This window comes from Nanorana parkeri, unplaced genomic scaffold, assembly GCF_000935625.1.
Source record: "Nanorana parkeri isolate BGI_ZX_2015 unplaced genomic scaffold, ASM93562v1 scaffold854, whole genome shotgun sequence".
Lineage (NCBI taxonomy): Eukaryota > Metazoa > Chordata > Amphibia > Anura > Dicroglossidae > Nanorana > Nanorana parkeri.
In genome coordinates this window covers 230,188-255,233 of record NW_017307122.1, presented here as the reverse complement: position 1 = coordinate 255,233, position 25,046 = coordinate 230,188, and the positions used below count along the sequence as shown (strand labels likewise).

General features: G+C 49.5%; 2 protein-coding genes across 4 annotated transcripts in view; one reads left to right on the top strand and one right to left on the bottom strand.

Annotated features, from left to right (window-relative positions):
- FGD1 (FYVE, RhoGEF and PH domain containing 1) overlaps positions 1 to 25,046 on the top strand; it is a 144,270-nt gene that overhangs the window by 65,016 nt on the left and 54,208 nt on the right. The gene's annotated exons all lie outside the window — the stretch shown is intronic.
- ITGAV (integrin subunit alpha V) lies at positions 6,658 to 9,820 on the bottom strand. Of its 2 annotated transcripts, XM_018565513.1 has the most exons (2): positions 9,348 to 9,820; positions 6,658 to 9,245 (listed from the first exon to the last, which is right to left on the bottom strand). In XM_018565513.1, the coding sequence occupies exons 1-2, from the start codon at positions 9,816 to 9,818 to the stop codon at positions 6,750 to 6,752; spliced, it is 2,967 nt and encodes a 988-aa protein (XP_018421015.1). In that variant the 5' UTR covers positions 9,819 to 9,820; the 3' UTR covers positions 6,658 to 6,749. The 2 variants fall into 2 exon arrangements, with proteins under 2 accessions (XP_018421015.1, XP_018421014.1); XM_018565512.1 differs by having other exon boundaries at positions 6,658 to 9,820.

The following is a 25,046-nucleotide window of genomic DNA, read 5'->3' as shown; positions in this document are numbered from 1 at the left end:
TGTTATCCGGAATTCAACTAACCAGAAAGAAAAAAAATCCCATCTACTCACTTGTTCTGCGGCATGTGTTATCCTGGAAATGATCGTGCGCCTATTTGTCTTAATTTGGCCTAAGTGTGCCTATTGGTCCTTTCAATATTAATATGAAGTCAATACAGAGTCCATGTTATGATAAAAGGTATAGTATGGGGTATGGCATTAGTTAGACCTATTTTTAATAGTACCTCTCAAGCAAACAGAAACTACATTTATCTGGAATCTAACAATCCCCGTGGATGCCGGATAATTGGGAGTTTACTGTATATGGAAAACAAATATATACATTTATTTTTTACCCATCTATCTGCCTGAAGTTCAGCTTTAAAGTGGGGTGCACCCAGACTGTATTATTTTTCCCCCCCAAAAAAACAAAAATTGCAAAAGTAACGCTTGTGTCATTTACAGCTACTGCATAAGTTTCAGTGCACATGGCTTTGTTGGTATCCCCATGTTATTCACCTGTAGGGCACATGTATGAGCTATTGGCAGAGTACACGTGTGTGCATACATGAACATTATATACCGGGGGTACTGCATAGGAATGATATCATACACAGGATCGGTGCTCCGGCCTGGACCTATAGTAAACGTGGCCTGTTAGTGGTCCTGGGTGGACACGGTTTGCACAGCAGCCATCGACATACTATATTGATCACCGGCGTTATTGATCAGCTTCTAAATCAGTAATTGTTCTTATCAATAGCAAAAAGAAAAAAACATATTTTTCCCATCCCGTCCTGAGAGAATAAAACCGGAATCTGCTTTGGGATGAAAGGCCGGGCTTTCACTGGTACAGAAAGAGCAGCTTTAAAGTGTAGGTCACACCGAAAACTTTATTTCTAGATTTGGATATAGCGGGAAGTATAAGAACCTCTGTCAGGTTTTTACAGCCATTTGGTGCTCCAGTAAAGAGATTTCCCCTCACTGTCACGGTGGCAACCGCTTCCCCTCACTGTCACGGTGGCAACCGCTTCCCCTCACTGTCACGGTGGCAACCGCTTCCCCTCACTGTCACGGTGGCAACCGCTTCCCCTCACTGTCACGGTGGCAACCGCTTCCCCTCACTGTCACGGTGGCAACCGCTTCCCCTCACTGTCACGGTGGCAACCGCTTCCCCTCACTGTCACGGTGGCAACCGCTTCCCCTCACTGTCACGGTGGCAACCGCTTCCCCTCACTGTCACGGTGGCAACCGCTTCCCCTCACTGTCACGGTGGCAACCGCTTCCCCTCACTGTCACGGTGGCAACCGCTTCCCCTCACTGTCACGGTGGCAACCGCTTCCCCTCACTGTCACGGTGGCAACCGCTTCCCCTCACTGTCACGGTGGCAACCGCTTCCCCTCACTGTCACGGTGGCAACCGCTTCCCCTCACTGTCACGGTGGCAACCGCTTCCCCTCACTGTCACGGTGGCAACCGCTTCCCCTCACTGTCACGGTGGCAACCGCTTCCCCTCACTGTCACGGTGGCAACCGCTTCCCCTCACTGTCACGGTGGCAACCGCTTCCCCTCACTGTCACGGTGGCAACCGCTTCCCCTCACTGTCACGGTGGCAACCGCTTCCCCTCACTGTCACGGTGGCAACCGCTTCCCCTCACTGTCACGGTGACAACCGCTTCCCCTCACTGTCACGGTGATAACCGATTCCCCTCACTGTCACGGTGACAACCGCTTCCCCTCACTGTCACGGTGACAACCGCTTGACCAGACAGGAAGTGAGGAAAAATCTGTTGGAGTGCAAGCAGCAAAAAAGCGGATGGTGATTCCAGCCTTCCCTACGCCTAAAGGAGGTCACCACTCATTCTCATAGTTAGAGCCGACCTGTGCCAAAGAAGCTGTCACAGGTCGGCTCTATTGATGGGAAAGTGAGCAGAAACATGCAGCCGATCCGCTCACTTCCCGATCGTCTCCCTGCAGTGACCGATCCCTGCAGGGATTCCCCCCTCCCCACTCTGATCCTCCAGCGCTGACTGGAGGAACAAACAGGGAGGGGGCGGGCACAGCTGGCTCTGCCTCTAGACAGGCAGAGCCAGCTGTCACTCACGCAGCTGGGTGGATCCAGACAGTATTGTCGGGATCCGTCCCTGCTGCGACGCTCTCAGTACAGCCCGCGATATACTGAGCTTTGGGTCACAGGAGGTTAGTTTATGTCCTCCCGTGACCCTAACGGGAAATATGGGGGAAAAAACACTTACCCCATAGTTCTCTTTTAAGAAAAAAAAAGCATTTTATATTTCTGTTCTTGGAGATCGCCACCCACGTCCTTTCTGGAACCTTTGACAGTAAGTGACGGGAACTTTCTAACGCAACCTAAGATAGCAGTAAAAACCTGACACGGTTCTAATCTTACCCCGCTCTATCCAAAGTAAAAAAAAAAGTTGCCCGGACATACACTTTGGGCTGATTTATAAAGCGTTCATCCAGAGTATAGCCGAGCAAACGCCATTCACCTTTTATTACTGCCACTAGATGGCGCCGAGGAGAATAGGAATGTCTTGTGCTCCTCGGCTCCATCTAGTGGCAGTAACGATATATGTCGGGTGAATGCTTCATAAGCCAGCTCCTTTCACTTAAAGCCCAACTCGGTTCCCTACACCTAATGAGTATTTAACCCTGTGGGCCCCACTGCAGAGGTTAAATGCTTGTTAAGTCTAGGGGGTTGAGGAATAAGGTGTGATCCCTGCCTTACTCCAAGCTCCGGCAGGCTCCCAGCATCTGGGCAACCTCTCCCTTGAGAGCAGGAGCGACCACACCCCTGTACAATCTGGGGCCACTAGCCCTGCACTGTACCTGAGGGTGGCGAGGGACCAACCACAACCTAAGGCCCCGTTCACACTTAGCGATTTATAGCGCGGTAATTCCCGCGATATCGCGGCTATTTACCGCGCGATATCGCTCTTCAATGCATCTCAATGGGGCAAAGGGTCCTGCTGTCGCGGGTCAAGTGTCGCTACAGCAGGACCCTTCTTGGAGCGGATTTTGCCGCGATTCTCGCTTGCTCAATGCAAGCCTTTGCGCGATATCACGCAAAATGCAAATCGCGCGATTTGCGACTCGTCAAGTGTGAATGGGGCCTAAGAGTCAGGGAAAATAGTACGCAAGCAAGAAGGTAATACAGCCCTTTCCTCTACCCCCTGTGAGCATGTAACCCTTGCAGAGCTAGAGGAGAGCGCGTGCAATCCCCGGAGTTGGGATTCAAGGCATAACTAAACCCAAGAACAAAAACGTAATATACTTCAGCTTACCAGTCCTCGGATGTGGTGGATGCATTCGGTTTTTTTTTTAGGCTTAACACATTTTCGGCAAGTACAGAAAATACCTGTTAATCCTGCCAGAAATGCCATATCCTGCAAGACAAAAAAAAAAATCTTGCAAACTACTAAACACATCAGCCGCTAGGTCAGGGGTAGGCAACCTCGGCTCTCCAGCTGTGCTGAAACTACAAAACCCATAAGGCATTGCAAGCCACAGGCATGACTCCCAGAGGCAGAAGCATTATGGGATTTGTAGTTTGAGCACAGCTGGAGAGCCGAGGTTGCCTACCCCTGCACTAGGTAATGGAGTTGAACAAAAGGCAGATGTATTCGTAGTCCGGGGCTGGGTGACAACCACGACTCCATAGATACAGTGGAACAGGGAGCGTAGCCATTCACAGCATTACCAGGTGAAAATAAAGTGGAAAAAGAGCCCGATAAAAGAAAACGAATGCAGACGCCCCATCTCAGGACTGTTTAGCTGCAATTTACGACATGTTTGTTTTTGGGGTTAGAGACGCTTTACACTGTACAATGCACACGCAGCGGAGCTGACCAATCTAACCTCATTCTATGTACTAGGAACCAGCGACATTATTCGGCTATTCTTAGTAAAGTCTTGTTTCAAAACACAGGAAACCGTATCGATGTGACACCTCTTTACTTAGAAATGTTTTACGTGACCAAAGGCTGATGGGGAGGGGAGTACCAATGTTTTTAATACTATATGGAGTGTGAGTTTTACTGGAGTGTGATTTAAAGAACCGTACCCTTGTAGTGGGGCTTACTCCGGCACTGCAAGGGTTAAGTGCTTCAATAAAGCAGATATACCCCATCTGATCCTCGGTCCCACGGTGGACGCCATTCACCCCTCTACCTCTCTGTGATGTGGTACGTCCCTTGGCGCCCTCTCGTCTAATGCAACTCAATAGACCTGCATAGGATGCAATGAAGTCAGCGCGCCCTTAGACGCAGGAACCCAGGGGAGAAGAGACTGCAGGGACTGCCTTAGTAGGCCAGCGGGACCAAGGATCCTCAGACCGGCGGCAGTAACCGCTAACCTTCCCCTCCGCTCTGGCTGTAGAATGCCCCCCCCTCCCCCCGCGTCTAATAGACCTGCATAGGATGCAATGAAGTCAGCGCGCCCTGAGAAGCAGGAACCCAGGGGAGAAGAGACTGCATGGACTGGCTTAGTAGGCCAGCAGGACCAAGGATCCTCAGACCGGCGGCAGTAACCGCTCACCTTTTTTCCCCTCTGCTCTGGCCGTAGAATGTCCCTCCGCCCTGCGTCTAATAGACCTGCATAGGATGCAATGAAGTCAGCGCGCGCTTAGACGCAGGAACCCAGGGGAGAAGAGACGGCAGGGACTGGCTTAGTAGGCCAGCGGGACCAAGGATCCTCAGACCTGCGGCAGTAACCGCTCACCTTTCTTCCACTCTGCTCAGGCCGTAGAATGCTCCCCCCTCCCCCCGCGTCTAATAGACCTGCATAAGACGTAGTGACATCGCGGGACCTTAGACCACAGGAGAAAAGTGCGGAGGGGGCGGGTCTGGCAGCCGGGCGAGAATGATATCTGCTTTATTTGAGCCCCCTAGAGAAGATGAGCAGTTAACTCTCGCAGTGCCAGGGCAGCCCCACTGCAAGGGTACATTTTGTTCCCCAAGTTCTTCTTTAAAAGGGCCTGCCTACCGCTTACGTGTACCTTCCACAAGGACTAAGGGTAGAACACGTAAAACACACAGCTGGCACGCTTTAGATGCGTCTACAAATGCACAGTTGCGCGCCTAGGTAAGGCGTTCTTCAAGCTTAAGTGCAAATCACACTATAGTAGGTATGAATGGCAGTGAATTTCATAAAAACAAGTGAATGTCTAAGCAAAAAAAGAAATTGTTTTCGGTATGTCCTTAGTACATGCGCATTTCCCCATCCAAGTACAGACAAATACCTGTAGATCTGCCAGAAACCAGTGAGCACCTAACTTCCTGCTATGAGCTGACAGAAATCCCCAGCAGTGTTGTCAGTAGGGATGAGCTCGGGTTCGGTCCAAACTTGAGTAAAGCTGCCCATAAACCTTACGAATAATCGGACGATTTTCGTATGCGATCGCGCTTTCGTGAGGTTGATGGGCAGTGTACAACCGCAAATACGGTACAATCGATCGACTTTTGACTAACCAGCAGGTCAGAAAACTTCGGTCGGTCGTACGATTTTCGCAAAATACGCGCGGCCGATTACCGCAATTCGTCCAGGTGCTTTCTTTTAATTACCGCTGATCCAACCTTGCGATAATCGGGGCAGGATGGGGCCGCTGTACGAAAATCCGACGACGGTTCGATCATCGGACGAAAAGTGTCGTCCGATGATCGCCAGGTGTATGGGCAGCTTTAGTCAAACTTGGAAGGAAGATGCCAGTGCTGTATGTAAAGGGATGGGATCCTGGTGACATCATTGACCTTATATGGACATTTTAGGGCGATGTCATTGACCAAATATGACCATATAAGGTCAATAATGTCCCTTTATGTGCAGCTGCAGGGTGACGAATGACCTGGCCGCAGCTGACTGAGCCGTCAAGGACAACTTCCTTCCAGATTCAGATGAACTCAAGTATAGACAAACCCGAGCTCATCCTTAGTTGTCAGTGATGCAGGAGCAAATTAGGAGCAGAGTGCATTTCTGGCAGGATCAAAAAGGTATTATTCGGCACTAAAACAAAACACAGCATATGTCGGAGAGATATACAGAATGAGGGGAATTTATCAAAATCTGGAGCAGCTGTGCATGGCAACCAATCAGCATCCACCTTTCATTTTCAAACCATCACTGAACAAACTGAAAAGAGAAGCTGATTGGTTGCCATGGGCAACTGCTCCAGTTTTGATAAATTCCCCCCCAATGTTTTTTTTTTGCTCAGACATTCACAGTAAGGGGCTGATTTATAAATTTCCCTAGTGGCCCTAGATGGCGCTGAAGAGCATAAGAAAATCCTCTGCTCCTCAGCACCACCTAGTGGCGGGCAAACGGCATCCGCCCAGCTATTCACCGGGCGCGACATTTATATATCAGCCCCTAAGTCAGGGATGGCCAAACTCCGACCCTCCAGCTGTGGTGAAACAACAAATCCCATGAAGCATCTCTCTCTCCGGGAGTCATGTCTGTGGCTGTGAGAATCTTGCAAAGCCTCATGGGATTCGTAGTTCCACCACAGCCGGAGGGCCGCCATCCCTGCCCTAAGTGTATTACAACTTTCAGTGATCTGACTACCATAAACCCCAAAATCAGGCTTTGCATACCATTACTGAACTTTACGCTACATCACCGAATGAACCCTCTTTGATACATAAGACAGAAACTTGGCAGCGTGTGCACAGAAGTGGAGCGTCCACTTTAAAACTGCTTTGGGGAACTAAGTTATTCCTGGAACAAAAACAACAAAAAAATGTAGGAATGATTAACTCAAGCATCTGTGTTTCCTTCATTATCATGCGGCTGAAGCTGTTCGGTTTCCGTCTCCTCCTGAGGAGGCCGGACACGTTTAAAGAACCCCAACTTGTACATAATAAACACCATTAGGGCCAACAGTAGCAAACCTGACAGCACTGCGAGTACTATGACCCACACGGGTACGGGGGCGCTGGACGTCTGGTTCACCCACAGGATGTTGGTCGTGACCTCGGTGAAATTGTTTATATCAGGAAGACTCATGTTCTTATAAGGGAATTCCAGCACATGGAACGTGGCGGAAGATTTTAAAGAATAGGAATGGTTCTGGTTCTCGCTATTCAGAAACGTCGGCGTCCACAATCTTGACCGAATGTACAAGATGGCGCTTTTTCCTCTTTCCACGCGCTCCACGTGGCATTCAATCTTGAGACACTGCGCTTGGCCGCAGCCAATGGTCTGCAGTTCGCCGTCCACCAGCGGAAGTTCGCGCCGATTGCGTTCCGTGCGGGTCACGTTTTTCACCTCGTCCGCTTGCGAACTGGACAGTTTGAGGTCCAGTGGGTTGATCAGAACATCAGAAGTGCAGTCCATGGGGCCGTCGATTTCATATTTGACAATGTACAACAGATAGTTGTTCTTGTACTTGTAGGGCCACTGGATGTTGAGCATCGCTTTGCTGAACGCACTGGGGCCATTGTTTCTGAGCTCGAAGATATGTTGAACCAGAGGTCCAACGTCATCTTCCGTTACCGGGTTCTCCTTGGGTTCCCAGTTTGCAATGGGCAGGAAGACCTCCGTCGGAGTGGAAACGCCTCTTATGTCAACTGCGGCCAGAACCGCCAGGGCAATCCGCAGGGACTGCTTGGCACTGGTATTGTCATACTGGTTAGAGCTTTGGATCTGCAAGTCAAAGTTGACGGTGTTGTCCATCTCACTTAGCTGGTGGACGCTAAACAGCAAGGCTGCCAAGACCCTTGTCCCGGCCTTCATGGGATTTCCAAGGTCGCATACGACAAGGCGCGTCTGATTTTCCGTTTTGAAGGCACAAGACAAGCGTGTCAAGGATTCATTGTTTCGGACAACGCCAATAAAGTCTGCCTGGGGTGGTATATAGACAAAAAGTTCTGCTTCGTAGGCCCCTTCGCCTTGATTTTGGGCATCAACGAACAGAGTCAAGGGGCTGTCATCTCCGATGTAGATTTGTTGTTGCTGGCTTTCAACCGATAACATCAACTTAGGCTTGCAGATGTTGTCGTCGCCGCAGTCCAACAAGATGTGCGCCTGTTTGGTTAGGTTGGCCGAGGTGAGCTGGTTAAGGATGGGCATTAGTCCAGATGGATCAGCGGCGGCCTTATAATCCATTTCGTAATCCATGAAGATTGTGATAGGTGTGAGTTTGTCCCGAAACTCGCTCTCATCCCGTAGATAGGCTTTTAATTCTTCACAACGCATGTTCCCTCCATTCCCTATTGTCATGTTCTTGGAATGAGTGGGCTGTGCGGTGTGAAGGAACAACGCTCTTCGTACTGCTCCCTTCTGTTTAAGCTTATCCAACAAAAGTTCCACCTTAAAGTTCAGGGTTGCCGGGACGTTCCCTTTGGCAGTGGCTTTGAGGCAGAATTTCACATCAAAGCAGGAAACCATAGCTCCATTTTGAAGAGTACAGGTTTTACTTTCCGGGTTCAGTATGGTTGGATTCACTTCTAGAACGGCATTCACCGTGACAACAGGCCTGGACCTGTATAATATAGCCTTGTCTGCCCCAAAAGCTCCAACCACCAAATCAGGATAGCCGTTCTCATCAATGTCGGTAGCACCTTTCAAGGAGTATCCAAAACTCGGCGGCATGGTTCTAGAGGCCCATTGTCCTTCAAGAACTTGGGAGGGTGTTGTGCTGACCCCAGAACTTCTTCCGTTGTAAATGTACACGAGGCCGTTTTTACCTTCTCCGGCGTAAGGTGCCCCAATGGCAATGTCATTGAAACCGTCTTGGTCCACGTCACCAAGAGGCGCCACGGAGCTGCCGAATCTTGCAAAAGCGTAAAAACCAGTCAGCTTCAATAAAAACCGAAGCCCCGCTCTGCTTTGCTGAATATAAACGGTGACTTGCCCAACTTCTTGGAGCTTCCCATCGGAGCCGCGGTCCATAAAAAGGGGAGCCCCCACGAACAGGTCCACCAGCCCATCGCCATTGATGTCTGTCGTGGCCACGGAATAACCAAAATAGGCGGCCATTTGCTCTCCGGTGAAATTGTACAGCGACGCCATCGACTGGCCGTTGTAAATGGACACCATCCCCAGCGTTTTGGCTGCTCTCGGCACCCCGGAGACGAAATCATCGACACCGTCTCCGTTGAAGTCACCCACCGCCACGGAATAGCCCAAGTAGCTGTCGTCGTACACGGGGCTGGCCGATCTGGTGGCCAGCTGACCCTCGTAGGTGGTGCTGTACTTCGCGGGGTCGTAGTTTTTAAAAATGTTCTCGATCTTGTCCGAGATGAGTTGACCCTGCCAGTAGAAGCTGCCGGGACCCCCGAGAAGGACCCGGTTGTTGTTGGTGAAGTCAACGCTGAACCCGCCCTGGCAAAAGCCTTGCTCCTGGGCGTCTGCTTTGGAAGTAGACCTGCAGGGCGCATATTCCACAATCTTGTCTCCATCCTTCAAGTAACAAGTCCCAACTGGCTCCCTTTCTTGCTTGGCCTCAGTCCTCCAGTGATACAAGGGGGCACAGGCAAGGATCTTGTCGTCTTTGACTCTCAGGGATGCCCCGAACCACTGGTTAGATTTGAACTCGATGGGGTCGTTGTCGGCATAGTATCGATTGCCAGTTGAGTCGAAGACAATAGGCTGGCATTTGGCATTTCTCCAGTCGCATTTCAGCACGTCGCCCCCTTGGTTGATGCCAGGCTGGCTGCTGTTGGCTTTGGGAGCCCCGATCAGCAAGGAGGACGAGAAGAAGTCCACGGCGAAGCCGAAGTAGCTGCCCTCGGTCCCGGCATAGATGACGGGCTTCTCCGAGTCCAGGTTGAAGCCGCGGGACGAGCCCAGCAGCGCAGCGGCTAGCAGGAAAGCGGCGGCCATTGGGTCGGCTCAGACTCGGGCTGGACGAGCGGAGGAATCTGTGGCCATCAGATGCAGCGAACCGGACAGCAGAGATCGCCAGCTAGAGCCAACGACGGCAGCACAAACTTCCGCGAATCCCGGGGACTTTCCTTGTTTTCTGATCAGACGGGATGGGGGCAGTCGGGAGGGACGGGCCGGGAATCGCAGTCATAGTGGGCGGGGAGAGGCTGAGCTGCTAGCGGTCTGCTGTCTGTCGCCTTCGTTTCCCGTCCATGTGTGTCATATGGACACAGCTTGGGCTTCAGCTACACCCCAGGAAAAGGCTGGGCTCCTGGCTGTGCAGGGGTTAATAAGTGCTGCAGCAAAACTCACCAACACTGCTATATAAAGATTCTATTTACAGGTTAAAGGCGTGTCTGATATCACTCAACCTCAGCAGCTTCCAATGTAAAACACCTTTAATAATGGTTGCTGCTTTCTTCAATGTTTGACCTGTGTACATAGACTTCCACCCAGAGGTTCCCTTACTTGTTCTCAGGGGTGCAACCAGAAATCACAGCGCCCCATAGCAACATTTTTATCCCCCCCCCCAAAAAAAAGTAATGCCATTGACTAAAGGGATCGCATGCACAAAGTCTCCTTACGTTCTGGGGTGGGAGGCGGCGTGGCAGTGCCATTCATGTCAATAGAACTGGAGGCGCGGCCCGCCCGCCAAAAACAGGGCATGCACAATGTTTTGTGATTGCACCACACTTCAACGCAGGGCATTGTATTACCGTGCGTTCTGCTGGTGCAGCCGATGGCATGAATGGCACTGCCACCCCAGAGACTTTGAGTATGCGATCCCTTGCATTCCAGGCAAGGGTGTAAACGAGTCTTTAAGATTTCAGCAGTCAGAGAAGCTGCAGTGTAAGCTGAAGACAATTACAGCAATGGATGTCCAGGTATAAAAGGGTTTTTAGGGCTTATTCACACCAATTACAGTGCGTTCCAGAGCGGTAAACTCCCCCTGCATTCTGGGACAGGAAGGGGAGTGCGGTGCATTGAAGACAAAGGCACTGCAGCCACAAAACTCCCGTCCGCAGTGTGATCGCCCTGCACCGGGACATCTGGCAAAACAATGCCTGCGGTCCAAGCAATGCTGCACGCCCTATTTTTTGGGCAATCGCACAGGCATTGCTTTGCCGCGTTGCAGTGCAGGCGACTACACAGCGGGCGTGGCTACGGTGCCATTGACTTCAATGCACCGCCACGCCCCGTCCCAGAATGCAGGGGGGAGTTTAGTGTGCGGCACAGTGTGTTCCAGCAGCAACCGATCTGGAACGCACTGTAAGTGGTGTGAGCAAGCGCTAAGGCGTTATTCACACAGGAGCTGTTGTCCGCGCGTATTCAGTGGTACGAATAGCCACTCTAAACATAAAAAAAACAATTGTTCAGACTTTTGCGGCGGCCGCTCGTTACGAAACCCTGCGTCCCGCAAAATAGAGCTAGTGTGATTTTTTTTAACGGATTCTGCACTGAATTGGTGCTGACACTGTCCTTCCTTCTGGAGGGGGGCTACTTCTGTTCCCTATGGTCCCTGTGTGTTGTGAAGTAGTCACCGCTCCAAGCTCACTCCTGTGACGGACTACAATCTCAGGTTTAGGTCACTAATTTGTATTGAGATTGTAGTCCATCACATCTTGTCGGACCACGGCGTAAAGTCGTCTCCAGCACATCCCAAAGCTTCTCAATGGGGTGAAGGTCTGGACTCTGTAGTGGCCAATCCATGTGTGACAATGATGTCTCATGCTCCCTGAACTACTCTTTCACAATCTGAGCCCGATGAATCCTTGCATTGCCATCTTGGAATATGCCCAATGTGCCATTCAATCCATTGATGGATAAACCTGGCCATTCAGTATATTCAAGGAGTCAGCTGACCTCGTTTTTTGGGGGTCATAACGTTGCTGAACCTAGACATGACCAAATGAAGCAAACCCAGATCATAACACTGCCCAAAACCCAGGTGGTGACTTTTCTTTTGGCCAGGCACTGTATATATATATATATAATTGGGGTTGGGCAAATCCCAGGAGCCAGGTTGCCAATGTTCCTTAAAGGAGAACTATGAGGTGAGTGATTTTCACTCATCCTCATAGTTCGAGCCAACGTGTGACACTGAAACTGTCACACGTCGGCTCAATAGATGGGGAAGTGAGCGAACACATACCGTCGCTCGCTCACTCCTCAATCATCTCCCCGCAGAGAGTGGTGACTGTCACTCACGGCTCCCTGCAGGGATTCCCCCCCCATCCGCTCCGATCCTCCAGCGCTGACTGGCGGAACGGACGGGGGAGGGGGCGGGTACAGCTGGCTCTGCCTCTAGATAGGCAGAGCCAGCTGTCACACACGCAGCTGGGTGGATCTCGACAGTAATGTCAATCACACGGCTGCGGCGGACTCGGTGTACCGCGAGCTGTAGCGCGCTATATACTGAGCTTTGGGTGACGGGAGGACGCTAGTATATGTCCTCCCGTGACCCTTGGGAGAACTATGGGGAAAAACACTTACCCCATAGTTCTCTTTTAAGAATTACAACCGACCCTTAACTTTTGAGGTTTTCTCTAGTTGTTGTCAATGGAGCTGGCCCCTAAAACAAGGGCCCCTGGATTGGACTGACTGGCTCCTGAATTCCATATTAATTTGTCCACCCCAAAATAGGCAGATATACTTTGAAGCACAAAATTCTTGTTTGCTAGAATAAAGAAAGATGTCACATTCAATCCCCAGATTGATCGATCTGCCAATTTGATGATATAATGTAACAAATATGTTTCCGGTACTGAAGAGGAATGTTGTGCTGTCATTTGGCTTCATATTTTTCTATAAGAATTTGGGATTTTTGGGCTAATCCCTGTTGACGGCACTACGTGTGATTCCTCTTGGAATATGCCGGGCCATCAGGTGCGCTCTTTAACTTTAGTTTGACATATTCTACTTACCATCATTTACATTCCTGCAAATTCTCAGACAATTCACTCTCAGCCACTCTGTAGAAAAAAAAAAAAAAGAAGAATAGCTTTGGCTAGGAGTTAGGATTTGAACAATCTGAAGGATACTTATGTTGCCATGGGGACCCTATTTATGAGTTTTCTATACCGGGTCTGCTTCTTGGGGACTCGCTTTAGTGAGATCTTTGTGGCAGTGTGGCTGAAGTCGCTTCTTGGGGACTCTGATGGTGAGTTCTTTGTACCGGTGGGGCCGGGTCTGTTTCTTGGGGGTTCTATTGGTGAGATCTCCATAACTGTGGGGCCGGATCTGGTTCTTGGGAACTCTATTGGTGGGATCCCAGTTCCGGTATGGTTGGGTCTGCTTCTTGGGGACTTTTTGGAGAGATGTCTGCACCAGTGTGGTTGTGTCTACTTCTTGGGGACTCTATTAGTGAGATTTGTTCTGGTGGGGCTGGGTCTGCTTCTTGGGGCTCCTGTTGGTGAAATTTCTGTAACGGTATGGTACTTCTTGGTGTGATCTCTGTATCGGTGTGGCTGGGGAATCTATTGATGGGATCCCTTACTGGTGTGGCTAGTCTGCTTCTCGGGGACTCCATCAGTGAGTGACTGTACTATTGAGGCCGGGTCTGCTTCATAGGGACCCCATTAGTGAGATCTCTGTATCGGTGTGGCTGGTCTGCTCCTTGGGGAATCTATTGATGGGATCCCTTACTGGTCTGGCTGGTCTGCTTCTCGGGGACTCTATCAGTGAGATTTGTACTGTTGAGGCTGGGTCTGCTACATAGGGACTCTATTGGTGAGATCTCTATGGTGATGTCGCTGCTTTGCTTCTTGGGGACTTTTCTGGTGAGTTCTCTGTGCCAGGGTGGCCAGTTCTTCTTCTTGGGGACACTATTGATGAGTTATCTGTGCCATGGTGGCTGGGTTTGCTTCTTGGAGACTCTATTGATGAGTTGCCTGTGCCAGGATGGCCGGTTCTTCTTCTTGGCGACACTATTGATGAGTTCTCTGTGCCTGGGTGGCCGGTTCTTCTTCTTGGCGACACTACTGATGAGTTCTCTGTGCCTGGGTGGCTGGTTCTTCTTCTTGGGGACACTATTGATGAGTTCTCTGTGCCAGGGTAGCTGTATTGAGACTCTATTATAAGATCGCTGTGCCAGGGTGGGCAGGTCTGCACATCTGTGGTGGCCTTTATGTGGCGCTCCCCCTTTTCTTGATGGATGTTTAGTATATTTTGTGTTATGTGGAATCCAGCAGGAGGTGAACCAATGAGTTAAATACTTGGTCAAGCCATTGGATCACCTTGTAGGTGAACCATACGTGAGCAAAGGCTAGTGTCATTGCGAGAGTCAGTCTAGAGTTAACACTTAACCCATAATGTGCTTTCCTTTAGTGATTTTGCAACATCTTGCAAATCCCTTGTTACCAATTCAGGATACTTCCCTTCTTTTTTACATAGACATAAAAAGAAAACGTTTACCGCATGCGAGCCATGGTCAGATATTGCGCAAGTAAGGTAGAAACGTTTCCCAGTAAGGAATGGGAGATAGTCTACCAAAGCTGGCCATACACCAGTAACAATTCATTCTAAAAAATGAGATGAAGTCACCGATCATTTTCAACCGCAGTGACCCAAAAAATGTGAAGGAACGGGATGGATTTTTCTCGAACAAATGAAATTTTAAACCACATACGTCAGGTTTCTGATGGCATTTTCGTATGAGCGTTCGTAAGAACATCTGCAGCCAGCTTCAGAGATGTGTGTCCTGATTGACACCTGAGCGTTTTGTAGCTTGAACCTCAAAGTTCCAAAACGCTCGACATCCAAAACCCCATGCCTTGAAATTGTGCCTGTTTATATATATGAATGGGGAGGCGCCTGAAGCTCAACGCCTGGAGCTCATAAACATACATGAGCACTTTTGAAGCAGAATTTGGGTTTGTGGCCCCATAGACTTTAATGGGAGCACCAGAAGATGCCTGAAAATGAGCACTTTTTAAGGCTAAACAATCACCTCCTTCTAGTAACTAGCTTTCCATTGGCTAAAACAAGAACGCTCAAAAATAGAAATGCCCCAAAATCACCTGTAACCCTAAAGCTTAGGTGTAAGTGCAGTCTAAGGCAGGGGTAGCCAACCAGTGATCCTCCAGCTGTGGTGGAACTACAAATCCCATGAGGCATTGCAACATTCTCACAGCCACAGATACTGTGATGCATCTTGCGATTTGTAGTTTCACCACAGCTGGAGGACCACTGGTTGGCTACCCCTGGTCTAAGGTCCTATTGACACCTGAGTGTTCTGAAGCTTGAATGCCTAAGCAGGAGGTAGGCAATCTCAGCACCAGGGGCGTCCCGAAGTCGGGTGTCACCCAGGAACGGGGACCGGGTGACACCCCGCCATGACGTCACCACGCGCGTGCACAATTATGTCATTGAGCATGCGTGGCTATCTAATTGACGCCTGCCGGCGGCCATCTTGGTGATGGATGCTGGCAGAGAGAGGAGGGGACATTTACCCGGCGGGATGAGGTATGCCGCCGGGTCCCCTCCTCTCTCCTGACACTGTCGGACTCTCGGTCCATGACCGAGTGCCTGACTTTTCATAGGGGGTGACACCAAAATAATAATGCGGGCCGCACCCCCCTTGTGACGCACTGCCTGTAACCCTAAAGCTTAGGTGTAAACGCAGTCTAAGTTCCTATCTATCGACACCTGAGTGTTCTGCAGCTCGAATGCCTAAGCAGGAGATAGGCAACCTCAGCACTCCAGCTAGGATGAAACTCCAAATTCCATTATGCTTCTGGGAGTAGCGCCTGTGGCTTTCAGAGTCTTGCAGTGCCTCATGGGACTTGTAGTTCTACAACAAGCGGAGTGTCGAGGTTACCTACCCCCGGCCCTAGCACTACTAACCTCAACGGGTGGAATCCCATTGTTTTCACTGGCCCCCGTTCTGCTGCTTGCAGCAAAATGCCCATAGCTCCAAAAATGAATACGAGCTCCTATTGGAGCAGAGTCAAACGTATGTCACCGATAGACTGAAAAACGCACAAAAAATGCGTGTTTTTTAAGCTTTTTTTTTTTGCCTAGCAACTAGCTTTACATTGGCTCGTGCAATTAGATAGCAGTGCGTGTGTGTGTGCACAGGGTTAGACTATCAATAACCTAATTCTAGAAATGGTGATTTTATTACGAGCTGCCCCTCGTCTCTCACACATTGACATTTGTATTTCATTTTGTTCCCTCATGTAATACATATGTTGGGTAAGGGACGCAAGTGGTGTACATAAAACCAGCATGCAGAGGGTTAATGTCCTTTGTACAGAGGGAGGCAGCGGGGAATGCGAGCGCTGGGAGCTGGCTGCATGTTTCGACTAGCAAGCTGTCTGTGTCTTGCAAACTCTGCACAATGTAAGCAGCTTTCTCATCAAGTCTTCCATATATGGGAGTCCGCCTTGTGCGCCTCCCTAATAATGAGCGCGAAGGCCTGCCGCGTCGCAGCGACAAGACAACCCCATTCAGTGTCCAGTGTCTTCATGGAGGATATTGCTCTGCCAGCTATCCCGGAATAAGGAAGAAACCTTTTGTTTCCAAAATGTATGTGACACGGAAATACAATACAATAAAATTCTCAACCCAGCCCCCAGACTGCGCCGGGCGCCGTTCAATTCCTATAGAGCAGGGGTAGCAAACCTCCGGCCCTCCAGCTGTGGTGAAACTACAAAACCCATGATGCATCTCATGGAGTCGTGTCTGTGGCTGTGAGAATCTTGCAATGCCTCCAGGGACTTATCGTTCCACCACAGCTGGAGGGTCGGACGTTTGCTACCCCTGCTACCCCCCGCAATGCCAAGGGTAAGTCCTCCTTTTGGTCTAGTGTTTCAAAAAGATATATTCACCCAGTAGCGTCACAAGGGGTGTGCGGCCCGCAACCGGGTGACACCATTGCAAGGTTGACACCAAAATGACTTACAGTCATTTTGGTGTCACCCCCTCTAAAAAGTCGGGCACTCGGTCATGGACCGAGAGCTCGACAGTGTAAGGGGACCCGGAGGCATACATCATCCCGCCGGGTGAATGTCCCCTCCTCTCTCTGCCGGCGTGCCAACTAGGGTTGCCACCAGTCCAGGATTCACCCGGACAGTCCAGGTTTTGAATGCTGTGTTCGGGTTTCATGGCAGCAGAAACCCGGACACAAGATGTCAGGCAAACAGGGGCAACCAAAATTAAGATAGGGGCTACTGGCCCCCCACTGAAAATAGCCTCCACTGTGATATTTACATATGAATGGGCGGCGCTATATACATATGAATAAGCCACAACTCATTCTCCCAAAAAAATGTCTGCGCGTCGCCAGAGTGTTCGGGTTTCGCTGGGAAGAAAAGGTAGCAAGACCAAGTCAATCAGATGGCCGTGCATGCGCGATGACCGGGTGACACCCTGTCTCGGGACGACCCTGCGTTCACCAAATCCTCAGTCCTGCAGTAGTGACCACTCACCTCTCTCTCCCTCCACTGCTGCTGTGGAATGTCCTTTGGCATCCTTCCATACAGTGCAGATTAATGGACATGATGACTCACATGTCCTTAGACCACCACAAGCCTGGTCTAAGAGAAGAGGCTGTGGGGACCAGTTTAGCAGCCAGTTGTAAGTACATCTCTGTTATTTTAGGCCCTAGACCAAAATGAGCAGTTAACCCTTGCAGTCTGAGGGTAGCCCCACTGCAAGGGTTAATTTTGTACATGGCCCGAGTTAGTTTTGAATTTCTAGGGTTTTGGCAACCATCACTGGAGAGAGCCTGGAGCAGCATGTTCTCCAGGGAAGGTAACTATATTGGGATGTCTATTTCTCATTAATTCTCCCAATAACAACAAAAAATATAAATTCCCCCTTCAGAGAGATCACATGACCTAATATCTAGAGTTTTGGTAACCCCCACTGGAGAGAGCCCGGGGCAGCATGTTCCCCAGGAAAGGTAAATATTTGGGCGTCTATTTTTCTGTATCGTTCCCAACAACCACTGTTGATATAACTTTGAGTAAACATTCAAATACAATTCATGACTTATTTTATGAGTCCCTCAGTGGAATGCAGTGCCGACCTATACATAGGATGTATGGAAGGATTTAGTACATTTGTTGTGAAAACCTTCACCTGTGAATGGAGGGTAATACACGGTGCGTTATGCATGATGCACCATTCCAGGTGTCTGGGGTGAGGAAGTGTGCGTCACCTGAAATCACAGGATTATGGTGAGGACAGGTAATCGGCTAAGAATGCAGGACCCTCCCTCCCTTTCCTGGCTCTGCCCTCCCAACCACTGCTACCTCTTCTTTTTCATTCCCTCCCTTTCCTTTCCTCTCTTCTCCTCTCTTTCCCCTTCCCTTCCTCCCTTTGCTTTCCTCTCTTCTCTTTTTTCCCCTTCCCTTCCTCCCTTTCCTTTCCTCTCTTCTCCTCTCTTTCCCCTTGTCTTCCGCCCTTTCTTTTCCTCTCTACTTCTCTCGTTCCCCTTCCCTCTCTCCTTTTCCTTTCTTCTCTACTTTTCCTCTTCCCTCTAACCCCTTCTTTTCCTCTCTTCTTCTCTCCCTTTCCCTCCATCCCTTTCCTTTCTCTCCCTTTCTCTTTCCCTTCCTCTCCTCCCCCTTTCCCCTTCCCTCCCTTTCTTCTCCTCTCTGTCTCCTTCCCTCCTTCCCTTTCCTCTCTTCTCTCTTTTTCCCCTTCCCTCTTTTTCCCCTTCCCTCCATCCCTTTCCTTTCTCTCCCTTTCTCTTTCCCTTCCTCTCCTCCCCCTTTCCCCTTCCCTCCCTTTCTTCTCCTCTCTGTCTCCTTCCCTCCCCCCCTTTCCTTTCCTCTCTTCTCTTTCTCCTTCCCTCCCTTTCCTTTCCAATCTTCTCCTCTCTTTCTCCTTCCCTCCTTCCTTCCCTCCCTCCCTTTCCTTTTTTCTCCTTCCCTCCCTCCCTTTTCTTTCCTCTCTTCTCTTTCTCCTTCCCTCCCCCCTTTCCTCTCTTCTTTTTTTCCTTCCCTCCCTCCTTCCCTCCCTTTCTTTTCCCCTCTGCTCTTTCTCCTTCCCTCCCTCCCTTTCCTCTCATCTCCTCTCTTTCTCCTTCCCTCCCTCCTTCCCTCCCTTTCTTCTCTTCTCCTTCCCTCCCTCCCTTTCCTTTCCTCTCTTTCTCCTTCCCTCGCTCCTTCCCTTTCTTTTCCTCTCTTCTTCTCTCTTTTTCCTTCCTTCCCTTCCTTTCCTCTCTTCTCCACTCTTTCTCCTTCCCTCCCTCCCTTCCCATTCCTCCCCCCTTCCTCCTCCTCCTGTCCCTTCCTCTCTCCCTCCCCCCTCCTTCCTGCCTTCTCACCCCATCTTCCATTTTCCTCCCGTCTCCTTTTTTTGTTCCCCTTTTGGGTTTTCTATTTCTGTCTGTTCCCCTTTCAGCTTTCAGACTTCCTCCTCGCCACCTCTTTGTCCTCTAAGAAGTGTGCACTTCCTCAGACACCAGACATCTATTTCTAAGAATAAATAGTAGAACTATGTGCAAGCCGCCGTTCACACCAGACGTGCTGGGATTGGTGTCCATGCCCATCGCAGTCCTAACGCAATGACAGGGCAAGTTGCTTTTGTTTTCAATTATCATAGAGTGCCGCACTGCGCTGTGGTGATAGGTGCTGAAAAAAATTGCTGCAGTGTGGTGGGCTGCAAAACAACCGCACCGTACCATAGCCGATAGAACTTGAAGCGTCACTTGAAACTTGAAATGTCATTTGTGATATTTCAATAAAGATCTACCAAAAAAAAAAAAAAAGTGCAAAGTTTTGGGATCGGCGCATCAGCACTGTTCCCTCGCAGCGCACAGTAGCGGCCACTGGGGCCACGGACAGTCAAGCCTGGAAGCGAGGCGGGCTCTCTCTGACTTGCTACAGCTTCTGATGCACATTGTGAGAAGGTCGCAGTGTGCAGTGAAATCAGAGTAAGCACTTTCAGTCCAGGAGAGGAGCAACACTGAAGGGAAGGCCCAGAGTCCAGCTTTAGGAGCCATCACAGTAAACAGGAAGTGAAGGGAAAGCTTCACATGGGGACACCTGTTTCAGAGTCCACTGTCTAAGAGGCGATTTCCTCTTGCTTTGAGGAGATATCCTGTTGTGTCCCTGGGACAGGAAGTGAAAGTGAAAAAAAAAATACCCGGGCTATTGTATTCTGACAGCGGTGGAGCTGCTGTTAGAATACCTGAACAAAGACTGCAGCCGCTGTTTACTTTTGGACCGGCTCCTTCAACAAAAAGTCGCATCAAAAAAGGAATGGTGCTGATGGGGCCACACACTGCTCAGCATAACTGCTTTAACCCGGGCGAGTTTATTGTCCCCGGAGTTGGGCTTTAAGTTTACAAAGCAGCTATGTCTCCAGGAGAACCTCCAGCAACGTATCACACCCATTGTCTTCCTCCTCCCGTAAGTTGCACATTCATGACTGATCCACACCTACCTCGTGAACAATGCTGTAAAATCTGAGCTATGTGTTACAGTGCACACAGAATTTCCGGAGGAACCTGCGCCGTACGACACCAGCCGAGGACATAAAGCACACAGATCCCGAGGTCTTTATGTATTCCAACCTGGAGACATTAAACTGATTACCTGAGCAGGTCAGTGCTTGGCAAGGGGTGAGTTGGCGATACTGCGTGGGATATAGTGTGCTGGCTGGATGTCACAATCAATGGAGGGAAGTGATTTATAAGGATACTATGTAAACCTTTGGTGTGTAATGTTAATGTCACACACATTGTATCAGATGTAATACTGATACATTTGGGTAGGTGGTCCTGTGTGTAGATCAGGTGTGCCCATTAGGTAGATCGTGATCTACCAGTAGCTCTCAAAGCTAATGCAGGTAGATCACGAAGGGTGTGAATGGCGGCCCCTTTATTCCATGTTGGTATATTTATTTAGCTGTGCACACATGATTACCTATTATCCTGAGTCTGCTAAGCCAAGCTCCCCGACACCTTTCTGGTGGATTCTGGTGGTTGACGTGCTATGTATTACATCAAAGAATATTAGTTTACACAGCCTGTTGCACTGCACTGTTTGCAAAATACAGCAAGGTGAGCCAGGAGAGAGAGCCAGGGTAGAGACAGCCAGCAGAGAGAGCAAGGAGAGACAGCCAGGGGAGAGAGAGGAGAGACAGCCAGGAGAGAGAGCCAGGGAAGAGACAGACAGAAGAGAGAGCAAGGAGAGACAGCCAGGAAAGAGAGAGAGAGGAGAAACAGCCAGGAAAGAGAGAGAGGAGAAACAGCCAGGAGAGAAAATGAGGAATGACAGCCAGGAGAGAGAGGAGAGACAGCCAGGAGAGAGAGCAAGGAGAGACAGCCAACATATCAACCAATATATGTTGTGTTGGTTGGTCCTGTGTGTAGATTAATATATGATGGGTTGATGGCCCTGTGTGTACATTATTATATGTTGGGCTGGTGACCCTGTGTGTACATTGTTATATGTTGGGTTGGTGGTCCTGTGTGTAGATTGATATATGTTGGGCTGGTGGCCCTGTGTGTAGATTAATATATGTTGGGCTGGTGGTCCTGTGTGTGGATTGATATATGTTGGGCTGGTGACCCTGTGTGTACATTGTTATATGTTGGGTTGGTGGTCCTGTGTGTAGATTGATATATGTTGGGCTGGTGGCCCTGTGTCTAGATTGATATATGTTGAGTTGGTGGTCCTGTGTGTAGATTGATATATGTTGGGCTGGTGGCCCTGTGTCTAGATTGATATATGTTGGGCTGGTGGCCCTGTGTCTAGATTGATATATGTTGGGCTGGTGGCCTTGTGTGTAGATTGATATATGTTGGGCTGGTGGCCCTGTGTCTAGATTGATATATGTTGAGTTGGTGGTCCTGTGTGTAGATTGATATATGTTGGGCTGGTGGCCCTGTGTGTAGATTGATATATGTATGGCTGGTGGCCCTGTGTGTAGATTGATATATGTATGGCTGGTGGCCCTGTGTGTAGATTGATATATGTTGGGCTGGTGGCCCTGTGTGTAGATTGATGTATGTTGGGCTGGTGGCCCTGTGTCTAGATTGATATATGTTTGGCTGGTGGCCCTGTGTGTAGATTGATATATGTTGGGTTGGTGGCCCTGTGTGTACATTATTATATGTTGGGTTGGTGGCCCTGTGTGTAGATTGATATATGTTGGGTTGGTGGCCCTGTGTGTACATTATTATATGTTGGGTTGGTGGCCCTGTGTGTAGATTAATATATGTTGGGTTGGTGACCCTGTGTGTACATTATTATATGTTGGGTTGGTGGCCCTGTGTGTAGATTAATATATGTTGGGTTGGTGGCCCTGTGTGTGGCTTCTCCCCCATTCAGATCTCCATCAGAGCGGGACCCGCAGCCAGTGAACGCTGCTGCCCCCCTGTTCAGACCTGCCATAATAGTGCCAGTCCTCCAGTCCCGATTTATTTTCCTCTGAGATGTCACGTGACTGAACACCGAGAGGAAAGAAGCAAGTCAGCGCTGGAAGAATGCAGAACTGTGACGTGTGTTCTGATCATTTTTTAAAGGAATTTGAATGGTAGGGATTATTGGATAATGATGGCATGGGATTATACTCAGGATTTTATTCAGCTTATGTCATTCTCAGAGTGGCAGTTCATCTGGTTTACCTCCTAAGATGCTTCTTCATTTACAATTCATCATTCATAGTTGGCCTATTATAGTATATTATACACACACACACACTCCTTATATGTGAAAACATGTCGCAAAGAACCTCTTCTTCAGTAGGGATGATCTCCGGTTCAGGTCCAAAATCGTTCTGAATTTAAGCACCTCTGAACACGGAAGGAACCCTTCCGAACCCTGAACGAAACTCCTTTCACCGTTGCGCAATGAGCTGCGGCTGGGGAATTCCTCGCCCCCAGCTACATGTAAGCAAAGGAGTGAGATGCAGTGACGTCATTGACCTTATATGGGGAAATGGCTTTATTACGTACATTACATTTTCCTAATATGGCTATTTGACCATATAAGATAAATAAAGCACAAGCATCCCACCCCTTTGTATATAATCAGCTGCAGGGCGGGGAATCCCCCCACCCGCTGCTGATTGGGGGGGTGAAGCCCAGGTAGCTTTCATGTTGGGGGGAGTTCAGTTTCCCAAACCTGAGCTCATTTCTATTCTTTAGGACATTTCCCACTGTTTACCATGGCCGCCAACAGGGCCGGATTTACTCTCTCTGCTGCCTCAAGGCCAGGTTCCTCAATGCCCCCCCTACCTTCCAAACCCCCTTCCCCCCTCCTCCCCACGGAGAATGGCAGACCCGCAGGCTGCATACAATGTCGCCGAGATCACTTGTACAAAACAAGTGGCGGCTTCCCCGCTGTACATTTAGCTCTGCTTGCCCAAAGCAGGGCTAAATGTAGAAAACAACTACCCGCCTGGGCATCAGGAGATAGGAATTACACACCCCTGCTGCCCCTCTACTCCCTGCTGCCCCGAGGCCGGGCCTTGGTTGGCCTTGTGGGAAACCCGGCCCTGGCCGCCAATCACTATGGCACATTCTGAGCCTCCTTTATGACAGACAGCGAATGCATCACTATCCCCTTTCTATTACACTTCACCTCTCTATGTACACCACCTCCAATCTCATTCATAGAAATCAAGCCGCAGTGTCTAGCGGGTGAAGCCCCTTTAATTTGGACCCAAGGGGAAACCCTTTACTAGTGTATGCCCAGTATAAAATGCTATTGGTGTGAATGTAAGCCCTCAGGGGCAGGGCCCTCCTTACCATCTTGTCTTGAATTGTATTGTAATTGTAATTTCTTCCTTATATTGTAAAGCGCTGCGCAAACTGTTGGCGCTATATAAATCCTGTATAATAATAATAAATGAGCCCTAATAGGATTGACTAGGTAGACTATAACACTCCTCTGTGCTTGCTGGCCATATCTCAAATCTCAGTACAAATCTCCTTCATTCTTCCTCTCGTCAATGTTGGTGAATTTCGGGAGGAAGAGTCTCCAGGGGCCAGAGCTTGAAGTCCTTAATGGAGTACAAATCTCCTTCATTCTTCCTCCGATCAATGTTGGTGAATGTCGGAAGGAAGAGTCTCCAGGGGCCAGAGCTTGAAGTCCTTAATGGAGTACAAATCTCCTTCATTCTTCCTCCGATCAATGTTGGTGAATGTCGGAAGGAAGAGTCTCCAGGGGCCAGAGCTTGAAGTCCTTAATGGAGTACAAATCTCCTTCATTCTTCCTCCGATCAATGTTGGTGAATGTCGGAAGGAAGAGTCTCCAGTGGCCAGAGCTTGAAGTCCTCAATGGAGTACAAATCTCCTTCATTCTTCCTCCCGTCAATGCTGGTGAATGTCGGGAGGAAGATTATCCAGTGGCCAGAGCTTGAAGTCCTCCATGGAGTACAAATCTCCTTCATTCTTCCTCTTGTCAATGTTGGTGAATTTCCGGAGGAAGAGTCTCCAGGGGCCAGAGCATTGCAGCTGTGATCTACTGATCGCGGTGGTAACGCTTTACTGGCGCCAATGCAAAAAATAATATATTTTTTTCTATTATTCAGACGTGTGGATTTATTTAATTTTTTTCTAAAAGGTGTATTTCTCCTTAAACATGGCCACTGCAAGCGCATGTCCATGCCCACCACCTGAGCCAATGTGTCTGCAGTGCCAGGACTCCTCTGCTCCCATCGTCCATGCTGGGATGAGGATGCACAGACAAGGTTTGGCAGGACAGCTGTGTGTATTTATCCTCCAGCTTACACATCATCATCTCTATTCTTTGCATCCCCCATCATCCCGCTCTGTCACTCTGAACTTCTCAGACGCCTGCCCTTTCACCACTCCCTCCTCCGCCTCCTGCCAGAAAACATCTGCCGAGACAGCAGGCTGCTGGAGACGCCAGGTGTGTAGCAAGCAGGCAGGTACAAGTGTTGTCTCTGTCCGGATGGTGTCGTCGGATTTGTTTTACATTACCGGTGCCGTGAGTCTACATTGTTCGCAGTTGTTCTATTGATCTTTGTGGTGTTTACTTGTATCCTGGTCTGTTTCTGCTTTTATGTTGTTGTTACATCATTTCATGGAATGAGTTTGTCCATACATTGGGCGATCTGATCCTTGGAAGCAAACAACCTTCACTGGTGTGATCATTCACCTCCATTGCTGTCTATGGGCCAGGGCTGGATTTACTCTCTCTGCTGCCCCAATGCTAGGTTCCTCAATGCCCCCCCCCCCCCCCCCCCCCCCCCCCCCGC

Bases quoted from the DNA above. Each gene is read 5' to 3' on its own strand.
- ITGAV (XM_018565512.1), bottom strand. From the start codon at position 9,818: ATGGCCGCCGCTTTCCTGCTAGCCGCTGCGCTGCTGGGCTCGTCCCGC.